Source organism: Mizuhopecten yessoensis, unplaced genomic scaffold (assembly GCF_002113885.1).
Source record: "Mizuhopecten yessoensis strain PY_sf001 unplaced genomic scaffold, ASM211388v2 scaffold3029, whole genome shotgun sequence".
NCBI classification, from domain to species: domain Eukaryota; kingdom Metazoa; phylum Mollusca; class Bivalvia; order Pectinida; family Pectinidae; genus Mizuhopecten; species Mizuhopecten yessoensis.
The window spans coordinates 228,938-250,614 of NW_018404840.1; the positions used below are offsets into that span (position 1 = coordinate 228,938).

At 43.2% G+C, this 21,677-nt stretch overlaps 1 protein-coding gene across 2 annotated transcripts in view; it reads left to right on the forward strand.

The window, feature by feature from the left end:
* Window positions 1-602: 602 nt before the first annotated feature.
* LOC110446898 (lactase-phlorizin hydrolase-like) overlaps window positions 603-21,677 on the forward strand; it is a 56,574-nt gene continuing 35,499 nt past the window's right edge. The window contains exons 1-3 of one of the 2 annotated variants that reach the window (XM_021492241.1): window positions 603-871; window positions 10,734-10,804; window positions 11,198-11,461. In XM_021492241.1, coding sequence (XP_021347916.1) covers window positions 730-871; window positions 10,734-10,804; window positions 11,198-11,461 — 477 coding nt within the window. In that variant the 5' untranslated portion in view covers window positions 603-729. Of the gene's footprint in view, window positions 872-2,153; window positions 2,423-10,733; window positions 10,805-11,197; window positions 11,462-21,677 lie in introns of those variants that run through there. The other variant, XM_021492240.1, reaches the window with a different exon arrangement.

The following is a 21,677-nucleotide window of genomic DNA, read 5'->3' on the forward strand; positions in this document are numbered from 1 at the left end:
TACTGTAGAAACATAAATAAAATCCAAAAAAATCTGATGATAATAAGCCCTCCCCCCATCCGACCACCCTTCGGGAATCGCTGTTATGATTAATCGACCTCATTCGGTCTTTTTACCTCGACCTTGAACTCATGTTCCTCAGGCAGCTTAAGTTTTGACAGTAAGCTTTCAATTCACATTAATGTTTGATTTCTAAACGGCAATAACGAAAACTGAAAACTGTGGTGCTAAAATGTTACCGTTTTCTCATATATCTCTTCAGATATCTGTCCGGAAAATTATATTGCTTTTAGCGCAAACAATCAAATGACGGAGTTTCTTAAAATGTAAAATAAATCACATTAGAGTGAAACGTTTGAGTTGAAAACATTTTTCTCGTGATATTTTTGGGATTTTATTTCTCTTTCGTCAGTAGTTAAGACATTTTAGTTTTCAAAATGTGTGCCCCTTAACACCACCATCGAGTCTCGGAAGGACGAATCATGCCGCTTGGACGAGATAAATGCTAGATTTTAGAGCTGCACAAAAAGTAACATATACACATATCAACAGATTGCAGGTATATCTCCTACCCTCGGTACCGTAGTCTGTTCACGTGTACTGATATATGTGACAAGGGGTCAGACTGAAATCCTCTTAACAACTCAATCTCGCTGCTGTCAGTGTTAGCGAGCTCGAGTTGGCCAGACGAATACAGTACCAGACCGCTTTCCGCACAGGGCTTCGGATATGCTCGTTCACCTCACGCTCTTGTATGGCGCCCTTGCCTTTGCCCGGGGGTGGGGCGAGGAGTTCACATTTGGGACGTTCCCTCGACATTTTGTTTGGGGTGTTGCATCATCGACGCCGGGAAGGATTTATACTAATTGGGGTAAGTACCGACGGATTGTTGGTAGCGCGTTTCCCACATTTGTACTATCAGGTAAAATGTGGGACATAGGAAATTGCAAATTTTGATAGTAATCGATTTATTTAGATTTCATCGGTATTATATTATATATACACATAAAACAAACAGGTAGAATTCTGTAATACACATAAGAGACAGATTGCCTTCGATTCAAATTCGACTGCTTTTCACTTTTTAAATATAAAAGTAATGAAAGTAGTACCATAACATAACGGAACACCGTATCACCGCCAAACACTATAACATAACGGAACACCGTATCACCGCCAAACACTATAACATAGAATCGGTTAATCGGCACCATGTAAGTTTCTAATCTTTAGAAATGAACCCATATTTTTGAAACTTTTATGAAAAAATAACCAAGATGAAATAAACAAACACAAACTTAACAATAATGATACAACAGTGCCAGACGAGGATGAAAAGTCTACACCTCCACCCACACCGCGAGCTCTCTGAGCCCTCTGATCAGTGGTCATCACTACACTTATATACAAAAAATGAAAAATAAGGAGAGGTTGTTGTACAGGAAAACTACAAAGGACTTGCCCAGTGTTTTTCCTGCAATAAGACAGATATTTTCAAGAAACCAAAAACAGTGTTGTTAATAATTACAGTGTATGTCTACAGTGATGATACTTGTGTGATTCACGTGATGTCCAGCCTCAATGCATAGCGTGTCAGAAACCATTTACAGTAAAACACTTCTTATTAGATTGTGTCGACTTTAAGTCAACTGGAGAACATTTCTATAATAACAGTACATGTCTTAAATCTATTTTCGAAAATATAACTGTCTCTTAAATTTTAGGCTGTTTTTATTTTGCATTGTTGTTTTTCGACCATTTCTTGGCCCTTATGACCTATCCTGTGTTGATGGGAATTTAATAGTAATAATAATAATTGTGCGATTCTAATGTTTGTAAGGGGAGATAACGCTTGTACAAAATTAAATTCTTAAAATGTAAAATAAATCACATTAGAGTGAAACGTTTGAGTTGAAAACATTTTTCTCGTGATATTTTTGGGATTTTATTTCTCTTTCGTCAGTAGTTAAGACATTTTAGTTTTCAAAATGTGTGCCCCTTAACACCACCATCGAGTCTCGGAAGGACGAATCATGCCGCTTGGACGAGATAAATGCTAGATTTTAGAGCTGCACAAAAAGTAACATATACACATATCAACAGATTGCAGGTATATCTCCTACCCTCGGTACCGTAGTCTGTTCACGTGTACTGATATATGTGACAAGGGGTCAGACTGAAATCCTCTTAACAACTCAATCTCGCTGCTGTCAGTGTTAGCGAGCTCGAGTTGGCCAGACGAATACAGTACCAGACCGCTTTCCGCACAGGGCTTCGGATATGCTCGTTCACCTCACGCTCTTGTATGGCGCCCTTGCCTTTGCCCGGGGGTGGGGCGAGGAGTTCACATTTGGGACGTTCCCTCGACATTTTGTTTGGGGTGTTGCATCATCGACGCCGGGAAGGATTTATACTAATTGGGGTAAGTACCGACGGATTGTTGGTAGCGCGTTTCCCACATTTGTACTATCAGGTAAAATGTGGGACATAGGAAATTGCAAATTTTGATAGTAATCGATTTATTTAGATTTCATCGGTATTATATTATATATACACATAAAACAAACAGGTAGAATTCTGTAATACACATAAGAGACAGATTGCCTTCGATTCAAATTCGACTGCTTTTCACTTTTTAAATATAAAAGTAATGAAAGTAGTACCATAACATAACGGAACACCGTATCACCGCCAAACACTATAACATAACGGAACACCGTATCACCGCCAAACACTATAACATAGAATCGGTTAATCGGCACCATGTAAGTTTCTAATCTTTAGAAATGAACCCATATTTTTGAAACTTTTATGAAAAAATAACCAAGATGAAATAAACAAACACAAACTTAACAATAATGATACAACAGTGCCAGACGAGGATGAAAAGTCTACACCTCCACCCACACCGCGAGCTCTCTGAGCCCTCTGATCAGTGGTCATCACTACACTTATATACAAAAAAAGAAAAATAAGGAGAGGTTGTTGTACAGGAAAACTACAAAGGACTTGCCCAGTGTTTTTCCTGCAATAAGACAGATATTTTCAAGAAACCAAAAACAGTGTTGTTAATAATTACAGTGTATGTCTACAGTGATGATACTTGTGTGATTCACGTGATGTCCAGCCTCAATGCATAGCGTGTCAGAAACCATTTACAGTAAAACACTTCTTATTAGATTGTGTCGACTTTAAGTCAACTGGAGAACATTTCTATAATAACAGTACATGTCTTAAATCTATTTTCGAAAATATAACTGTCTCTTAAATTTTAGGCTGTTTTTATTTTGCATTGTTGTTTTTCGACCATTTCTTGGCCCTTATGACCTATCCTGTGTTGATGGGAATTTAATAGTAATAATAATAATTGTGCGATTCTAATGTTTGTAAGGGGAGATAACGCTTGTACAAAATTAAAGGAATAGATGTGTAAGCTAGCATATCTTCTTTACTGAACTGGACACCCTATTTGGCAATAATGAACTTGAGTATCATGAACATGTATATTATCAGAACTGCTATAAGAAAAACATTTTATTATCACACTGCAAAACATTCACTAATTTGTGAGCGTTATCTCCCTTGAGGCAGGCCGTATAAAAGGTAAGCTAAAGACAATAACTCCCAGGGCTTATAAGTAAAGTCTGGAATCAGCAAACAGACACTTTCCACGTGTTCGCCTCTCATAACCTCGAATGGAAATGGGCGATTTTGATTTTCTTTGACTATATATGTTTTTCAATATGATCATTACTTTATATAATTTTCATTCAGGCATTTTTAGTTAGGGTTAGGGTTAGGGAGTAAATATGTGTTGTCGTCTGAATATTGGGTGTCTTTTTAATAATAACACCATAAATCTGCGCTGATGTATCGTACTGTCATCTCCCGGTTACATAATGTTTAAACTGCTAAACCCATAAATCCAATGGTATTTACCACAAGCACGTGTAAACCAAGGCAACAGTAAACATTTAAGTGCCAGTGTGTTATTTTTATTGAAGAGCACTAAGTACCCGATTTATCATTGGCTTATGATAACAATGTCCTTATAGTACAATGTACAATCTACAGAGAGATATCAGAATTTACCCTCATTCAAATAGCAGATATGACAGTCCTGTGTGCTGTTTCGTTACCGCCCATTCTCTACCCATCTCTAAGCCCCACTCTCACTTACCACCATTATATACACCGAGTTAAAAGTCCAGATTTAATATCGAATTTCGAGACTTTTTATATCCAGAAGCAATAATGCTAGGTGGTGTCTGTTAGGCTCTGAGCCCTGTGCTTACCCCTCACGCGTCCCGTCACTGCGCTTTCCTCACCTCTGCCCCCTTCCCCGACTAACCTACACAATCTTCCCTCACCTCTGCCCCCTCCCCGACTAACCTACACAATCTTCCGTCATATAGCTTTCTTCTACTTTTTGAAACTTAATAGACGTTATATATGGACCACAAACATAGAACCTGTACCTCTCAGTTCCTGCTATCAGATTTTAATGACACCTGAGGTCAGAGTCAACCTGTACCTCTCAGTTCCTGATATCAGATTTTAATGACACCTGAGGTCAGAGTCAACCTGTAACTCTCAGTTCCTGATATCAGATTTTAATGACACCTGAGGTCAGAGTCAACCTGTAACTCTCAGTTCCTGATATCAGATTTTAATGACACCTGAGGTCAGAGTCAACCTGTACCTCTCAGTTCCTGATATCAGATTTTAATGACACCTGAGGTCAGAGTCAACCTGTACCTCTCAGTTCCTGATATCAGATTTTAATGACACCTGAGGTCAGAGTCAACCTGTACCTCTCAGTTCCTGATATCAGATTTTAATGACACCTGAGGTCAGAGTCAACCTGTACCTCTCAGTTCCTGATATCAGATTTTAATGACACCTGAGGTCAGAGTCAACCTGTACCTCTCAGTTCCTGATATCAGATTTTAATGACACCTGAGGTCAGAGTCAACCTGTACCTCTCAGTTCCTGATATCAGATTTTAATGACACCTGAGGTCAGAGTCAACCTGTACCTCTCAGTTCCTGATATCAGATTTTAATGACACCTGAGGTCAGAGTCAACCTGTACCTCTCAGTTCCTGATATCAGATTTTAATGACACCTGAGGTCAGAGTCAACCTGTACCTCTCAGTTCCTGATATCAGATTTTAATGACACCTGAGGTCAGAGTCAACCTGTACCTCTCAGTTCCTGATATCAGATTTTAATGACACCTGAGGTCAGAGTCAACCTGTACCTCTCAGTTCCTGATATCAGATTTTAGTAACACCTGAGGTCAGAGTCAACCTGTACCTCTCAGTTCCTGATATCAGATTTTAGTAACACCTGCAGTCAGAGTCAACATTTTTACTGACACCAGTTTACAAATATTTTTTGAATATGAAATGATTTGTCAGCATCACAGGATGGTAATAAATGTCCTTATCAAAAGAAGTTTCCTAAATTGTTTTTAAAATTATCCTAACTACATAAAATTTTCTTATTAAGCACTTAAAACGATGTGTACCTTCTCCTTCACCCAGAATTCTGTTGTTCGTCCTTAAGAAAAGAAAAGTAAATATTGACCCTACCGGCTAGTCCCGTATGTTTTGAACGATGCTTCGGTTGTGTTGGAGTTTTGTGCAAATCAGTTCGTTTGGATTGAATAATGATAGTGAACAGTAATTTCTACCATCACGTGAAATAACACATGTTAATCCCACTGTAAAAGGATGCACAGTGTATATACTTTCAATCGCTATCGACAGCTATCGCTCCTGTATTCTTCCATTTATGAGTTTAGAACAGGAATGACAACTCTTGGTACAGCTTAATCAATATCCTACCTCGCGTCGACATGCATCTGTAATCCATACTTAAAACACGAAAAAATAATTTATGAATATTTATTCTTACTTAATTTGATAAATGATCATTTAGTTATTAACAGGTAAGTACTAATTGAAGTGATTATATATAAGCAAATAGTCATTACAAATCCGAAACTTGTAATGTTAACTGTCCAGCGGTATAACCATAACGTGGTCAAACAGACTGATACGGTCACACAGGGTGATACGGTCACACAGGGTGATACGGTCACACAGGGTGATGCGGTCATACAGGGTGATACGGTCATACAGGGTGATGCGGTCATACAGGGTGATGCGGTCATACAGGGTGATGCGGTCATACAGGGTGATACGGTCATACAGGGTGATGCGGTCATACAGGGTGATGCGGTCATATATGGTGATACGGTCATACATGGTGATACGGTCATACATGGTGATGCGGTCATATATGGTGATACGGTCATACAGGGTGATGCGGTCATACAGGGTGATGCGGTCATATATGGTGATACGGTCATACATGGTGATACGGTCATACATGGTGATACGGTCATATATGGTGATACGGTCATACAGGGTGATGCGGTCATACAGGGTGATGCGGTCATACAGAGTGATACGGTCACACAAGGTGATGCGGTCATACAGGGTGATGCGTTCATACAGGGTGATGCGGTCATACAGGGTGATGCGGTCATACAGGGTGATGCGGTCATATATGGTGATACGGTCATACATGGTGATACGGTCATACATGGTGATACGGTCATATATGGTGATACGGTCATACAGGGTGATGCGGTCATACAGGGTGATGCGGTCATACATGATGATGCGGTCATATATGGTGATACGGTCAAACATAATGGTATGGTCAAACAGACTGATACGGTCACACAGGGTGATATGCGGTCATACAGGGTGATGCGGTCATACATGGTGATGCGGTCATACATGATGATGCGGTCATATATGGTGATACGGCCAAACATGATGATGCGGTCATATATGGTGATAAGGTCAAACATACTGGTATGGTCAAACAGACTGATACGGTCACACAGACTGATACGGTCACACAGACTGTTACGGTCATACATGATGATGCGGTCATATATGGTGATACGGTCAAACATGATGATGCGGTCATATATGGTGATACGGTCAAACATACTGGTATGGTCAAACAGACTGATACGGTCACACAGGGTGATGCGGTCATACAGGGTGATGCGGTCATAAATGGTGATGCGGTCATACATGGTGATACGGTCAAACATACTGGTACGGTCAAACATACTGATACGGTCACACATGGTGATACGGTCATACAGACTGGTGCGGTCACACATGGTGATACGGTCATACAGACTGATACGGTCACACATGGTGATGCGGTCATACATGGTGATGCGGTCATACGGACTGATACGGTTATACAGACGAATACGGTCATACAGGGTGATACGGTCATACATGGTGATGCGGTCATACATGGTGATGCGGTCATACATGGTGATACGGTCAAACATACTGGTATGGTCAAACAGACTGATACGGTCACACAGGGTGATGCGGTCATACAGGGTGATGCGGTCATACAGGGTGATGCGGTCATAAATGGTGATGCGGTCATACATGGTGATACGGTCAAACATACTGGTACGGTCAAACATACTGATACGGTCACACAAGGCGATACAGTCATACAGGGTGATACGGTCATACAGGGGGATACGGTCATACATGGGGATGCGGTCATACATACTGATACGGTAATACAGACTGATATGGTCAAACATGGTGATACGGTCAAACATACTGATGCGGTCATACGGACTGATACGGTCATACAGACTGATACGGTCAAAGATGGTGATACGGTCAAACATACTGATACGGTCACACAAGGTGATACAGTCATACAGGGTGATACGGTCATACAGGGTGATACGGTCATACATGGTGATGCGGTCATACATACTGATGCGGTCATACAGAATGATACGGTCATACATGGTGATGCGGTCATACCTACTGATACGGTCCACAAGGTGATACAGGTCAAACATGGTGATACGGTCAAACATACTGATACGGTCATACGGACTGATACGGTCATACGGACTGATACGGCCATACAGATTGATACCGTCAAACATGGGGATACGGTCAAACATACTGATACGGTCACACATGGTGATACGGTCAAACAGGGTCATGCGGTCATACATGGTGATGCGGTCATACATACTGATGCGGTCATACGGACTGATATGGTCAAACATGGTGATACGGTCAAACATACTGATGCGGTCATACGGACTGATACGGTCAAACATGGTGATACGGTCAAACATACTGAAACGGTCACACATGGTGATACGGTCATACAGACGTATACGGTAATACAGGGTGATACGGTCATACATGGTGATGCGGTCATACCTACTGATACGGTCATACAGACTGATACGGTCAAACATGGGGATACGGTCAAACATACTGATACGGTCATACGGACTGATACGGTCATACGGACTGATACGGCCATACAGATTGATACGGTCAAACATGGGGATACGATCAAACATACTGATACGGTCACACATGGTGATACGGTCATACAGACGTATACGGTCATACAGGGTGATACGGTCATACATGGTGATGCGGTCATACCTACTGATGCGGTCATACAGAATGATACGGTCATACATGGTGATGCGGTCATACCTACTGATAATGCCATCCAGGGTGATGTTGTCATACAATGTGATACGGTCATACAAGGTGACACTATTATACAGGGTACAGGATGGTACCGTTATACAGGGTGATACGGTATTAAACACGTAAGAAGTAAAAAATAAATATACAGAAACGGATATGCAATATCCTGTATGCTGGATGTTTAGGAAACGCCACATGGTCGTCTAATAGATCATGCAGTGGGTTATTGTAGGTCATTTTTTCCCCCACAAATCTGCAGGCGATGTATAATGTTTATGACGTAAAACTTTAAAATCACATAAACAAGAACCGCTGTCGGGCTTGTCTCTTGGACTTATTAATTAAAAATGAAGGATACAAAGGAATCGTCGTTCCAAGTCCCCGAAGGTAGTCTGTGTTTTAAATTTGCTTTTGCATACGTCATATGCAGGGTTGCGTGTAATGTGTGTTTTCTAACGATTAGTTAAAATCAGCAGTTGTTAAATAAACCAATTATGAAGTGAGAAATATTTACCGCACAAAACTCACATTTTTCCTGAGGAAGTAAATAGACTACATTTCTGAGAGTTATAATGGGATTTTAGTTTAGAGCGAGATTTGTTGTTGTAGATCAATCGCCATTGCACTTATATGTTTACCCTCTAATAGTTCTATCTCCAGGTCCTGGGTACCCTTACGACTTGTAGACCCGACTTCGATCTTCTGTTCGGATTGGGTAATACATGTATGATGGACAGGCTAAATGTTTGAAAATAATAAAACAAAAACAAAAACGTAAGTGATGTCCCGAGGTCATCACGAAGTGATAAAGCATGCTGGGAATTAATACACGCGTCACCGATTTGTTTTGAAATCCCGATGTAGGTAACATTGCCCCTCGAGTTTCCTAAGAGTCGGACTAAACGGGACAGGGTTTCAGGTCGTTCTTATCTAATCACTTACCTACGACGACCGACAAGAGCCAGACACAATTATTTGATTTATATATATATGTGTGTGTACCACACACATTGTTTTGTAAAAGGGTACCGTGGTACACAAAGATATGATCTTTTTCAGTCATATACCGTAATGTTGTACATACGCTTCATAGTCAGTATAAAATAAGGAGCGTGACTATTTCCATGAAGTGTGCTCACTTTGAATCTGTTTTATTCCATAAGGCTTTCGTTTTGACTATGAATGGAAACTGAAAGCTTCTGAATGCTCATAATGAAAATAATAATAATAATATATATATATATATATATTTCTATTTGCTCTGCGCGCGTTGCAACTATATAACCTTACCAAATAAAATGGAAAGATATCAGATCATTCTTGTCGCATATAATTCCCATTGGTGCAGTGATATGAAGAACTCGTTCGTGGCGTCGTGGTTAAATGACGTCGTTTTGACCGACGCCATTATATTAATTGTAGCTTTTCCGACACATGGCACACGTGCAAACAACACATCAACGCAATTAAATCTTCATTCAACAAACAAAGTAATTCCCGGATTCTTCACAAACGCAACATTTTCCGGCTGCACTGGCTAAATTCACCTTTCGTCTCCAGGCTAAATCACCACATCAATAACAATACATATTCCTCGCGGTACATTGTAACCCATCCGTGTAGCTCGCAACAATTGATGTAGTTATGTTGTATAAACGGTGATTATCCTCACGGTGGAATATATTGATTAAATAGTTGGAATTAAATTGATGATTTTGTGTTTATTTCCACGAACTATATTTTTTTGCCGGGAACGGTCGCGTGTATTAGTGACGTCACAAGAGCAGGTCCCATTGACAGACAGCGCAAAATTTGCGATAACAGGTTGAAAATATAAGAAAGAAAAAAATCAAAAACGGAAATATAAGTATTAAACTGCCTTCTTTGGAAAGTTATTGTCCTATAATTTTCACAGGATTGCAGACAAATATTCAATTTGTCTCCAATTTGTGGAAAATCCGGTTTATCAAGGTTTTTGTTACTCAGAGTTCGGTTAAGACAGGTTGAAATGAGATTATATATTGATTTATATCTGTTCGGATTCTGGACAAACGAGGTTCCGCTGTATCCCGTTAACGCCATTATCTGGCAGCCTCATTTGGCCGTGCAGTTAAACACGGTGTCTGTTTCTCGTTTTCAGATAATGACACGTCCGACCAGATGTCATACGCCGAAGTCGACAACAACATTAGAGCTGCCAAGTTCCTTGGGGTAAGGGTTATATAGATGGCCGTAACTTATAAACTATATCTCCATATATTCTTTACTACCCACCACGGTTTTATACAGCCTCGGTATGATATTTCTCTTATTACATCATAAACTAAATGTACGTCTCATCCGCAACAATACCAATAAAACTACGCTACAATGACATAATTATGTTGCACTGCGTTTTAAAGAATTTCTCGAATATCTCGGAAGAGGTTCATAAAAAAGGTTATGAAGATAAAAAGAGTGAAAAAACGGACCTGACATATACTGGCAGTAAGCAAGGTGGTATTAACACGAGTGGCATTATATCGAGATATTATTATTTATCCAACAAAATTTTCGTGATCCTGTAAACTTTTAAACATTTACATTTAAACACATTTTTTTCAGGTTTCACACTATCACTTCGCCCTGAATTGGTCGAGATTGTTTACGGCTAGGGAAGGGCAAAACAGCCCAAACGATAATCCTGGATTGAAATATTATAACCATGTGATCAACGCCACACTAGCGGCAGGCATGACACCAGTGGTGACTTTACTCGCAGGAGAACTTCCTATTCCTATACAGGAAGACGGTGGCTGGCTCAACTCCTCTACAGTACGTCACTTCAGGGACTACGCTATGTGCTGCTTCAAAGAGTTCGGAGACAGGGTGAGTGCAGTTGATTCATTTTTTATATCAATGTTCATTCATCACTTATCTTATAAACAGTCTTAGTTGAGTAATCGACAGCAAGGATACCAATACGGGCAATCTGATTAGAGTTGCCAATATGACCCATATGGGTACCCCGAGGCGAGTAAACCTAATTTCTTTATCCCGGTACTCTGTAATTAATTTTGATATTTACCAAATCCTTATTCTTATTGGGTTTTTTTAATAATCAATTCCGGTCTTCTGCAACGAGTCATCGAAATAACGTCAGTGAGATGCCATTTTCATGCTCAACGTGTTACCAGTCCATGTACCAATGGTGTAGCGCTACCAGAACGAGTACCAATGGTGAAGCGTTACCAGTCTGTGTACCAATAGTGTAGCGTTACCAGTCCGAGTACCAACGGTGTAGTGTTACAGATGTACATGTACCGGTCCATGTATCAATGGTGTAGCGTTACCAGTCCATGTTCCAATGGTGTAGCGTTACCAGTCTGATTACCAACGGTGTAGCGTTACATATGTACATGTACCAGTCCGGGTACCAATGGTGTAGCGTTACCAGCCCGAGTACCAACGGTGTAGCTTTGACAGTCTATGTACCAATGGTGTAGCGTTACCAGTCCAAGTACCAATGGTGTAGCGTTACCAGTCCGTGTACCAATGGTGTAGCGTTACCAATCCGAGTACCAATTGTGTAGCGTTGTTACGTGTCCATGTACCAATGGTGTAGCGTCACAGATGTACATGTACCAGTCCGATAACCAACGGTGTAGTGTTACAATTGTACATGTAGCAGTCCGGGTACTAATGGTGTAGTGGTACCAGTCCGAGTACCAACGGTGTAGCGTTCCAGATGTACATGTACCAGTCCGGGTACAAATGGTGTAGTGTTACCAGTCTGGGTACCAATTGTGTAACGTTACCAGTCCGGGTACCAATGGTGTAGTGATACCAATCCGGGTACCATTGGTGTAGCGTTACCAGTCCGTGGTCGAATGGTGTAGCGTTACCAGTCCAAGTACCAATTGTGTAGCGTTACCAGTCCGTGTTCGAATGGTGTAGCGTTACCAGTCTGGGTACCAACGGTGTAGCGTTACCAGTTCGGGTAACAATGGTGTAACTTTACCAGTTCGGGTAACAATGGTGTAACTTTACCAGTTCGGGTAACAATGGTGTAACTTTACCAGTTCGGGAAACAATGGGGTAGTGATACCAATCCGGGTACCATTGGTGTAGCGTTACCAGTCCGTGGTCGAATGGTGTAGCGTTACCAGTCTGGGTACCAACGGTGTAGCTTTACCAATCCGAATATCAATGGTGTAGCGTTACCAGTCTGGGTACCAACGGTGTAGCGTTACCAGTTCGGGTAACAATGGTGTAGTGATACCAATCTGGGTACCATTGGTGTAGCGTTACCAGTCCGAATACCAATGGTGTAGCGCTACCAGTCCGAGTGACAACGGTGTAGTGTTACCAATCCAATTGTGTAGCGTTGTTACGTGTAGCGTTCCAGATGTACATGTACCAGTCCGGGTACCAACGGTGTAGGGTTACCAGTCCGATTACCAACGGTGTAGCTTTACCAGTACCAACGGTGTAATGTTACCAGTCCGAGTGCCAATGGTATAGCGTTGCCAGTCCGAGTACCAACTGTGTAGCGTTACCAGTTTGGGTAACAATGGTGTAGTGATACCAATCCGGGTACCATTAGTGTAGCGTTACCAATCCGAATATCAATGGTGAAGCGTTACCAGTCCGAGGACCAACGGTGTAGCGTTACAAGTTCGGGTAACAATGGTGTAACTTTACCAGTCCGGGGACCAATGGTGTAGCGCTACCAGTCCGAGTCACAACGGTGTAGTGTTGCCATTCCGAGTACCAACGGGGTAGTGTTACCAGTCTGGGTACCAACTGTGTAGTGTTACCAGTCTGGGTACCAACGGTGTAGCGTTACCAATCCGGGTACCAATGGCGTAGCGCTTACAGTCCGAGTAACAATGATGTAACTTTACCAGTCCGGGGACCAATGGTGTAGCGCTAACAGTCCGAGTGACAACGGTGTAGTGTCATCAGTCCGAGTACCAATGGTAGAGCGTTACCAGTCCAAGTACCAACGGTGTAATGTAACCCCAGTCCGAATACCAATGTTGAAGCGTTACCAGTCCGGGGACCAATGGTGTAGCGCTAACAGTCCGAGTGACAACGGTGTAGTGTTGCCATTCCGAGTACCAACGGTGTACCGTTACCAGTCCGAGGACCAATGGTATAGCGTTGCCAGTCCGAGTACCAACGGTGTAGCGTTAGCAGTCCGGGTACCGATGGTGTAGCGTTACCAGTTCGGGTAACAATGGTGTAGCGTTACCAGTCCGGGTACCAATGGTGTAGCGTTACCAGTCTGGGTACCAACGGTGTAGCGTTACCAGTCCGAGTACCAACGGTGTAGCGTTACCAGTCCGGGTACATATGGTGTAGCGTTACCAGTCCGAGTACCAATGGTATAGCGTTACCAGTCCAAGTACCAACGGTGTAGCGTTACAAGTTCGGGAAACAATGGTGTAACTTTACCAGTTCGGGTAACAATGGCGTAGTGATACCAATCCGGGTACCATTGGTGTAGCGTTACCAGTCCGAATACCAATGGTGTAGCGCTAACAGTCCGAGTGACAACGGTGTAGTGTTACCAATCCAAGTACCAACGGTGTAGCGTTACCAGTCTGGGTACCAATGGTATAGCGTTACCAGTCCGATTACCAACGGTGTAGTGTTACCAGTCCGAGTACCAACGGTGTACTGTTACCAGTCCGAGTACCAACGGTGTAGCGTTACCAGTCCGGGTACAAATGGTGTAGCGTTACCAGTCCGAGTACCAATGGTGGAGCGTTACCAGTCCGAGTACCAATGGTGTAGCGTTACCAGTCAATGTACCAATGGTGTAGCGTTACCAGTCCATTTACCAATGGTGTAGCGTTGCCAGTCCGAGTACCAATGGTGTAGCTACCAGTCCGAGTACCAACGGTGTAGCGTTACCAGTCCGAGTACCAATGGTATAGCGTTAAGATGTACATGTACCAGTCCGGGTACAAATGGTGTAGTGTTACCAGTCTGGGTACCAATTGTGTAGCGTTACCAGTCCGGGTACCAATGGTGTAGCGTTACCAGTCCGGGTACCAATGGTGTAGTGATACCAGTCTGGGTACCAACTGTGTAGCGTTACCAGTCCGAATACCAATGGTGTAGCGGTTACCAGTCCGCGTATAAATGGTTTAGCGTTACCAGTCCGAATACCAATGGTATAGCGTTACCAGTCCAAGTATCAACGGTGTAGCGTTACAGATGTAGCGTTACCAGTCCGAGTACCAATGGTGTGGCGTTACCAGTCAATGTACCAATGGTGTAGCGTTACCAGTCCATGTAACAATGGTGTAGCTTTACCAGTCCGAGTACCAATGGTGTAGCGTTACATGTACCAATGGTGTAGCGTTGCTAGTCCGAGTACACAATGGTTTATCGTTAACAGTCCGAGTACTAACGGTGTAGCGTTACCAGTCTGAGTACCAATGGTGTAGCGTTACCAGTCCGAATACCAATGGTGTAGCGCTAACAGTCCGAGTGACAACGGTGTAGTGTTACCAATCCAAGTACCAACGGTGTAGCGTTACCAGTCTGGGTACCAATGGTATAGCGTTACCAGTCCGATTACCAACGGTGTAGCGTTACCAGTCCGAGTACCAATGGTGTGGCGTTACCAGTCAATGTACCAATGGTGTAGCGTTACCAGTCCATGTTCCAATGGCGTAGCGTTACCAGTTCGGGTACCAATGGTGTAGCGGTACCAGTTCGGGTAACAATGGTGTAGCTTTACCAGTTCGGATAACAAAGGTGTAGCGCTACCAGTCCGAGTACCAACGGTGTAGCTTTACCAGTCCAGGTACATATGGTGTAGCGTTACCAGTTCGGGTACCAATGGTGTAGCGGTACCAGTTCGGGTAACAATGGTGTAGCTTTACCAGTTCGGATAACAAAGGTGTAGCGCTACCAGTCCGAGTACCAACGGTGTAGCGTTACCAGTCCGGATACAAATAGTGTAGCGTTACCAGTCCGGGTACCAATGGTTATAGCATTACCAGTCCGAGTACCAATTGTATAGCGTTACCAGACCGAGTACCAACGGTGTAATGTAACCAGTCCGTGTACCAACAGTGTAGCGTTACCAGTCCGGGTTCGAATGGTGTACCGTTACCAGTCCGAGAACCAATTATGTAGCGTTGTTACTAGTCCATGTACCAATGGTGTAGCGTTGCCAGTCCGAGTACCAACGGAGTAGCGTTACCAGTTCGGGTACCAACGGTGTAGCGTTACAGATATACATGTACCAGTAACGCTACACCGTTGGTACCCGAACTGGTGACGCTACTCCGTTGGTACTCGGACTGGCAACGCTACACCATTGGTACATGGACTAGTAACAACGCTACATAATTGGTTCTCGGACTGGTAACGGTACACCATTCGAACCCGGACTGGTAACGCTACACTGTTGGTACACGGACTGGTTACATTACACCGTTGGTACTCGGTCTGGTAACGCTATACAATTGGTACTCGGACTGGTAATGCTATAACCATTGGTACCCGGACTGGTAACGCTACACTATTGGTATCCGGACTGCTAACGCTACACCGTTGGTACTCGGACTGGTAACAGTACAACGTTGGTACTCGGACTGGTAACACTACACCGTTGGTAATCGGACTGGTTACGCTATACCATTGGTACCCAGACTGGTAACGCTACACCGTTGGTACTTGGATTGGTAACACTACACCGTTGTCACTCGGACTGTTAGCGCTACACCATTGGTATTCGGACTGGTAACGCTACACAGTTGGTACCCAGACTGGTATCACTACACCATTGGTACCCGGACTGGTAACGCTACACCATTGGTACCCGGACTGGTAACGCTACACTATTGGTATCCGGACTGCTAACGCTACACCGTTGGTACTCGGACTGGTAACAGTACACCGTTGGTACTCGGACTGGTAACACTACACAGTTGGTACTCGGACTGGTAACGCTATACCAATAGTGTAGCGTTACCAGTCCGAGTACCAATGGTATAGAGTTACCAGTCCAAGTACCAACGGTGTAGCGTTACCAGTCTGGGTACCAATGGTATAGCGTTACCAGTCCGAGTACCAACGGTGTAGCGTTACCAGTACGGATACCAATAGTGTAGCGTTACCAGTCTCGGTACCAATGGTGTAGTGATACCAGTCTGGGTACCAACTGTGTAGCGTTACCAGTCCGAATACCAATGTTGAAGCGTTACCAGTCCGGGTATAAATGGTTTAGCGTTACCAGTCCGAATACCAATGGTATAGCGTTACCAGTCCAAGTATCAACGGTGTAGCGTTACAGATGTAGCGTTACCAGTCCGAGTACCAATGGTGGAGCGTTACCAGTCCGAGTACCAATGGTGTAGCGTTACCAGTCCGAATACCAATGGTGTAGCGTTACAGATGTACATATACCAGTCGGTTTCCAATGGTGTAGAGCTACCAGTCCGAGTAAAAACGATGTAGCGTTATCAGTTCAGGCACCAATGGTGTAACGTTACCAGTCCATGTACCAATGGTTTAGCGTTACCAATCCGAGTACCAATGGTGTAGCGTTACAGATGGTGTAGCGTTACCAGTCCATGTAACAATGGTGTAGCGTTACCAGTCCGAGTACCGATGGTGTAGCGTTACCAGTCCAAGTACCAATGGTGTAGCGTTACCAGGCCGAGTACCAATGGTGTAGCGTTACAGATATACATGTACCAGTCCGGGTTCCAATGGTGTAGCGCTACCAGTCCTCCGAGTACCAATGGTGTAGCGTTACAGATATACATGTACCAGTCCGGGTTCCAATAGTGTAGCGTTACCAGTCCATGTACCAATGTTGTAACGTTAGCAATCCGAGTACCGATGATGAAACGTTACCAGTCCATGTACCAAGGGTGTAGCGTTACCAGTCCATTTAACAATGGTGTAGCGTAATCAGTCCGAGCACCAATGGTGTAGCGTTACCAGTCCATGTACCAATGGTTTAGCGTTACCAATCCGAGTACCAATGGTGGAGCGTTACCAGTCCATGTACCAATGGTGTCGCGTTATCAGTCCATGTACCAATGGTTTAGCGTTACCAATCCGAGTACCAATGGTGGAGCGTTACCAGTCTATGTACCAATGGGGTAGCGTTACAGATGTACATGTACCAGTCCGGGTTCCAATGGTGTAACGCTACCAGTCTAGTCTATGTACCAATGGTGTAGCGTTCCCAGTCCATGTACCAATGTTGTAGCGTTACCAGTCCGAGTACCAATGATGTAGCGTTACCAGTCCGAGTACCGATGGTGTAGCGTTACCAGTCCATGTACCAATGGTGTAGCGTTATCAGTCCATGTACCAATGGTGTAGCGTTACCAGTCCGAGTACCAATGGTATAGCGTTACCAGTCCAAGTATCAACGGTGTAGCGTTACAGATGTACATGTACCAGTCCGGGTACAAATGGTGTAGTGTTACCAGTCTGGGTACCAATTGTGTAGCGTTACCAGTCCGGGTACCAATGGTATAGCATTACCAGTCCGAGTACAAATTGTATAGCGTTACCAGACCGAGTACCAACGGTGTAATGTAACCAGTCCGTGTACCAACGGTGTAGCGTTACCAGTCCGGGTTCGAATGGTGTAGCGTTACCAGTCCGAGTACCAATGATATAGCGTTACCAGTCCGAGTACCAATGGTGTAGCGTTACCAGTCTAAGTACCAATGGTGTAGCGTTACCATTTCATGTACGTTACCAGTCCGAGTACCAATTATGTAGCATTGTTACCAGTCCGAGTACCAATGGTGTAGCGTTACCAGTCAATGTACCAATGGTGTAGCGTTGCCAGTCCCAGTACAAAATGGTTTATCGTTAACAGTCCGAGTACTAACGGTGTAGCGTTACCAGTCCGAGTACCAATGGTGTAGCGTTACCAGTCCGAGTACCAATGGTGTAGCGTTACAGATGTACATGTACCAGTCGGTTTCCAATGGTGTAGAGTTACCAGTCCGAGTACAAAAGATGTAGCGTTATCAGTTCAGGCACCAATGGTGTAGCGTTACCAGTCCATGTACCAATGGTTTAGCGTTACCAATCCGAGTACCAATGGTGTAGCGTTACCAGTCCATGTACCAATGTTGTAACGTTAGCAATCCGAGTACCGATGATGTAGCGTTACCAGTCGATGTACCAATGTTGTAGCCTTAACAGTCCATGTAACAATGGTGAAGCGTAATCAGTCCGAGCACCAATGGTGTAGCGTTGCCAGTCTATGTACCAATGGTGTAGCGTTACAGATGTACATGTACCAGTCCGGGTTCCAATAGTGTAGCGTTACCAGTCCATGTACCAATGTTGTAGCGTTACCAGTCCGAGTACCAATGGTGTAGCGTTACCAGTCCGAGTACCGATAGTGTAGCGTTACCAGTCCATGTACTAATGGTGTAGCGTTATCAGTCCCTGTACCAATGGTGTAGCGTTACCAGTCCGAGTACCAATGGTGTAGCGTTACCAGTCCATGTACCAATGTTGTAGCGTTACCAGTCCGAGTACCAATGGTGTAGCGTTACCAGTCCAATACCAATGGAGTAGCGTTACCAGTTCGGGTACCAACGGTGTAGCGTTACAGATATACATGTACCAGTCCGGGTTCCAATAGTGTAGCGCTACCATTCCGAGTACCAATGGTGTAGCGTTACCAGTCCGAGTACGAACGGGAAATCGTTACAAGTCCATGTATCAACGGTGTAGCGTTACCAGTCCATGTATCAACGGCGTAGCGTTACCAGTCCGATTACTAATGGTGTAGCGTTACCAATCCATGTACCAATGGTGTAGCGTTACCAGTCCGAGTACCAATGGTGTAGCGTTACCAGTCCATTTACCAATGGTGTAGCGTTGCCAGTCCGAGTACCAACGGAGTAGCGTTACCAGTTCGGGTACCAACGGTGTAGCGTTACAGATATACATGTACCAGTCCGGGTTCCAATGGTGTAGCGCTACCAGTCCGAGTACCAATGTTGTAGCGTTACCAGTCCGAGGACCAATGGTGTAGCGCTACCAGTTCGGGTACCAACGGTGTAGCGTTACAGATATACATGTACCAGTCCGGGTTCCAATGGTGTAACGCTACCAGTCTCAGTACATACACCAGTCTGTGTACCAATTGGGTAGAGCTACCAGTCCGAGTACCAATGGTGTAGAGTTATTAGTACGAGTACCAATGATTTAGCGTTACCAGTCCGAGTACCAATGATGTAGCGCTACCAGTCCATGTAACAATGGTGTAGCGTTACCAGTCCTTGTATCAATGGTGTAGCGTTGCCAGTCCATGTATCAATGGTGTAGCGTTGCCAGTCCGGGTACCAATGGTGTAGCGTTACCAGTCCATGTATCAATGGTGTAGCGTTGCCAGTCCATGTATCAATGGTGTAGCGTTGCCAGTCCAAGTACCAATGGTGTAGCGTTGCCAGTCCGAGTACCAATGGTGTAGCTGCCGTGGTTACCCATCTGGGCACTCCGGGATTAGTTACCAAAACGACGCATTCAACTAAGAGTTATTAAATACTTAACTGGCTGGCAAAGGATTTTTACCCGAACATTTTGAAGCACTTGTTTGAAAATAATTATAACTTAAAGTCCGTTAGCTGTAAAAATATATCATTAGGCATGTGTGGAAAGGTAATATTCATATGCGGGTTGATCTTCATATATAAAATAGTTAATTGAATGCCAATGCTTTTCATTGTTAACCAGTGTAATATGTTTGAATTTTTTACGCGATATTAATAGAAAGGTCATCTTTTTAGGCAAGTGATCTTGATAGGTTAATTTCACGGTAAATGATAATATATAAAGGGGCGTTCTGGCACCGAGCAACTATCTTCACCCAGTCTGAAGTTATATGTAGGGAACGCCGTAATCAGAAGTTTAGCACCAAGGTCATAGTGAGAACTTCCCACGGGGCTGTGATTCTAACAATGACGCTATTCAGTCACGTATCTCTGACAATAGTCAGAAACTTAAGTAGCATAAGACAACTATGACATTTGTGTTTACATAAAATCTTTATTCAAAACACTGTATATTACAATTGAATTTTCAAATTTAACCTTCACCCTTGATATGTGAGACTTGCTGAGTACTATGTCGCTAATCACGTGCGTGTTTCGTGCACAAGTTGACGCGTACACTGTCTCCGCTTTTGATGAAAGATAAGGGTTACCCGGAAACGCCTGTCCGATATTTGTGTCCGTTTAATAGTTTGACCGATAACATTTTATTTTTTTAAATAGGATAGTCAGAATATGAATTATAAAAAGTCGAGAAAAATACAATAGCAACGTTGTTAAATGAAACACGATGAGTTGATTTGAGATGACATGTACATGTACATGCGCAACAATTCTAATCAGGGTAGGAACAAAGCCACTCAGAACCATAACTGATATGAAAGAGGGTAGATTTATTTACCGTTTTTCTTTTCTGATGCATTTCAATTTGTTGAGAATGAAAACATCTTTCTTCAGACACTATATAAAGAAACTACGGATCCCGCGAAGGGACATTTAGTAATCCGTGCGCACGTGTTACCAATCCAAGCGCACAGGTCAGAAAGCTGTGCGCACGAGTAACCTATCCATGAGCACAAATAAGTGATCTGTAGGCACGAATTATTCATCTGTGCAAACGACTGATATATCCATTCGCTCAATCCGTGCGCTGGAGGTAGTTATCTGTGCAATAATTACAAACCGTGCGCGTGAGGTAGTAATCTGTGTGAAATAATTACAATCCGTGCGTTTGAGGTAGTAATCTGTGTGCAATAATTACAATCCGTGCGTTTGAGGTAGCTATATGTGTGCAATAATTACAATCCGTGAGTTTGAGGTAGTTATATGTGTGTAATAACTACATATCCGTGCGTTTGAGGTAGTAATCTGTGTGCAATAATTACAATCCGTGAGTTTGAGGTAGTTATATGTGTGCAATAACTACACATCTGTGCGTTTGAGGTAGTAATCTGTGTGCAATAATTACAATCCGTGAGTTTGAGGTAGTTATATGTGTGCAATAACTACACATCTGTGCGTTTGAGGTAGTAATCTGTGTG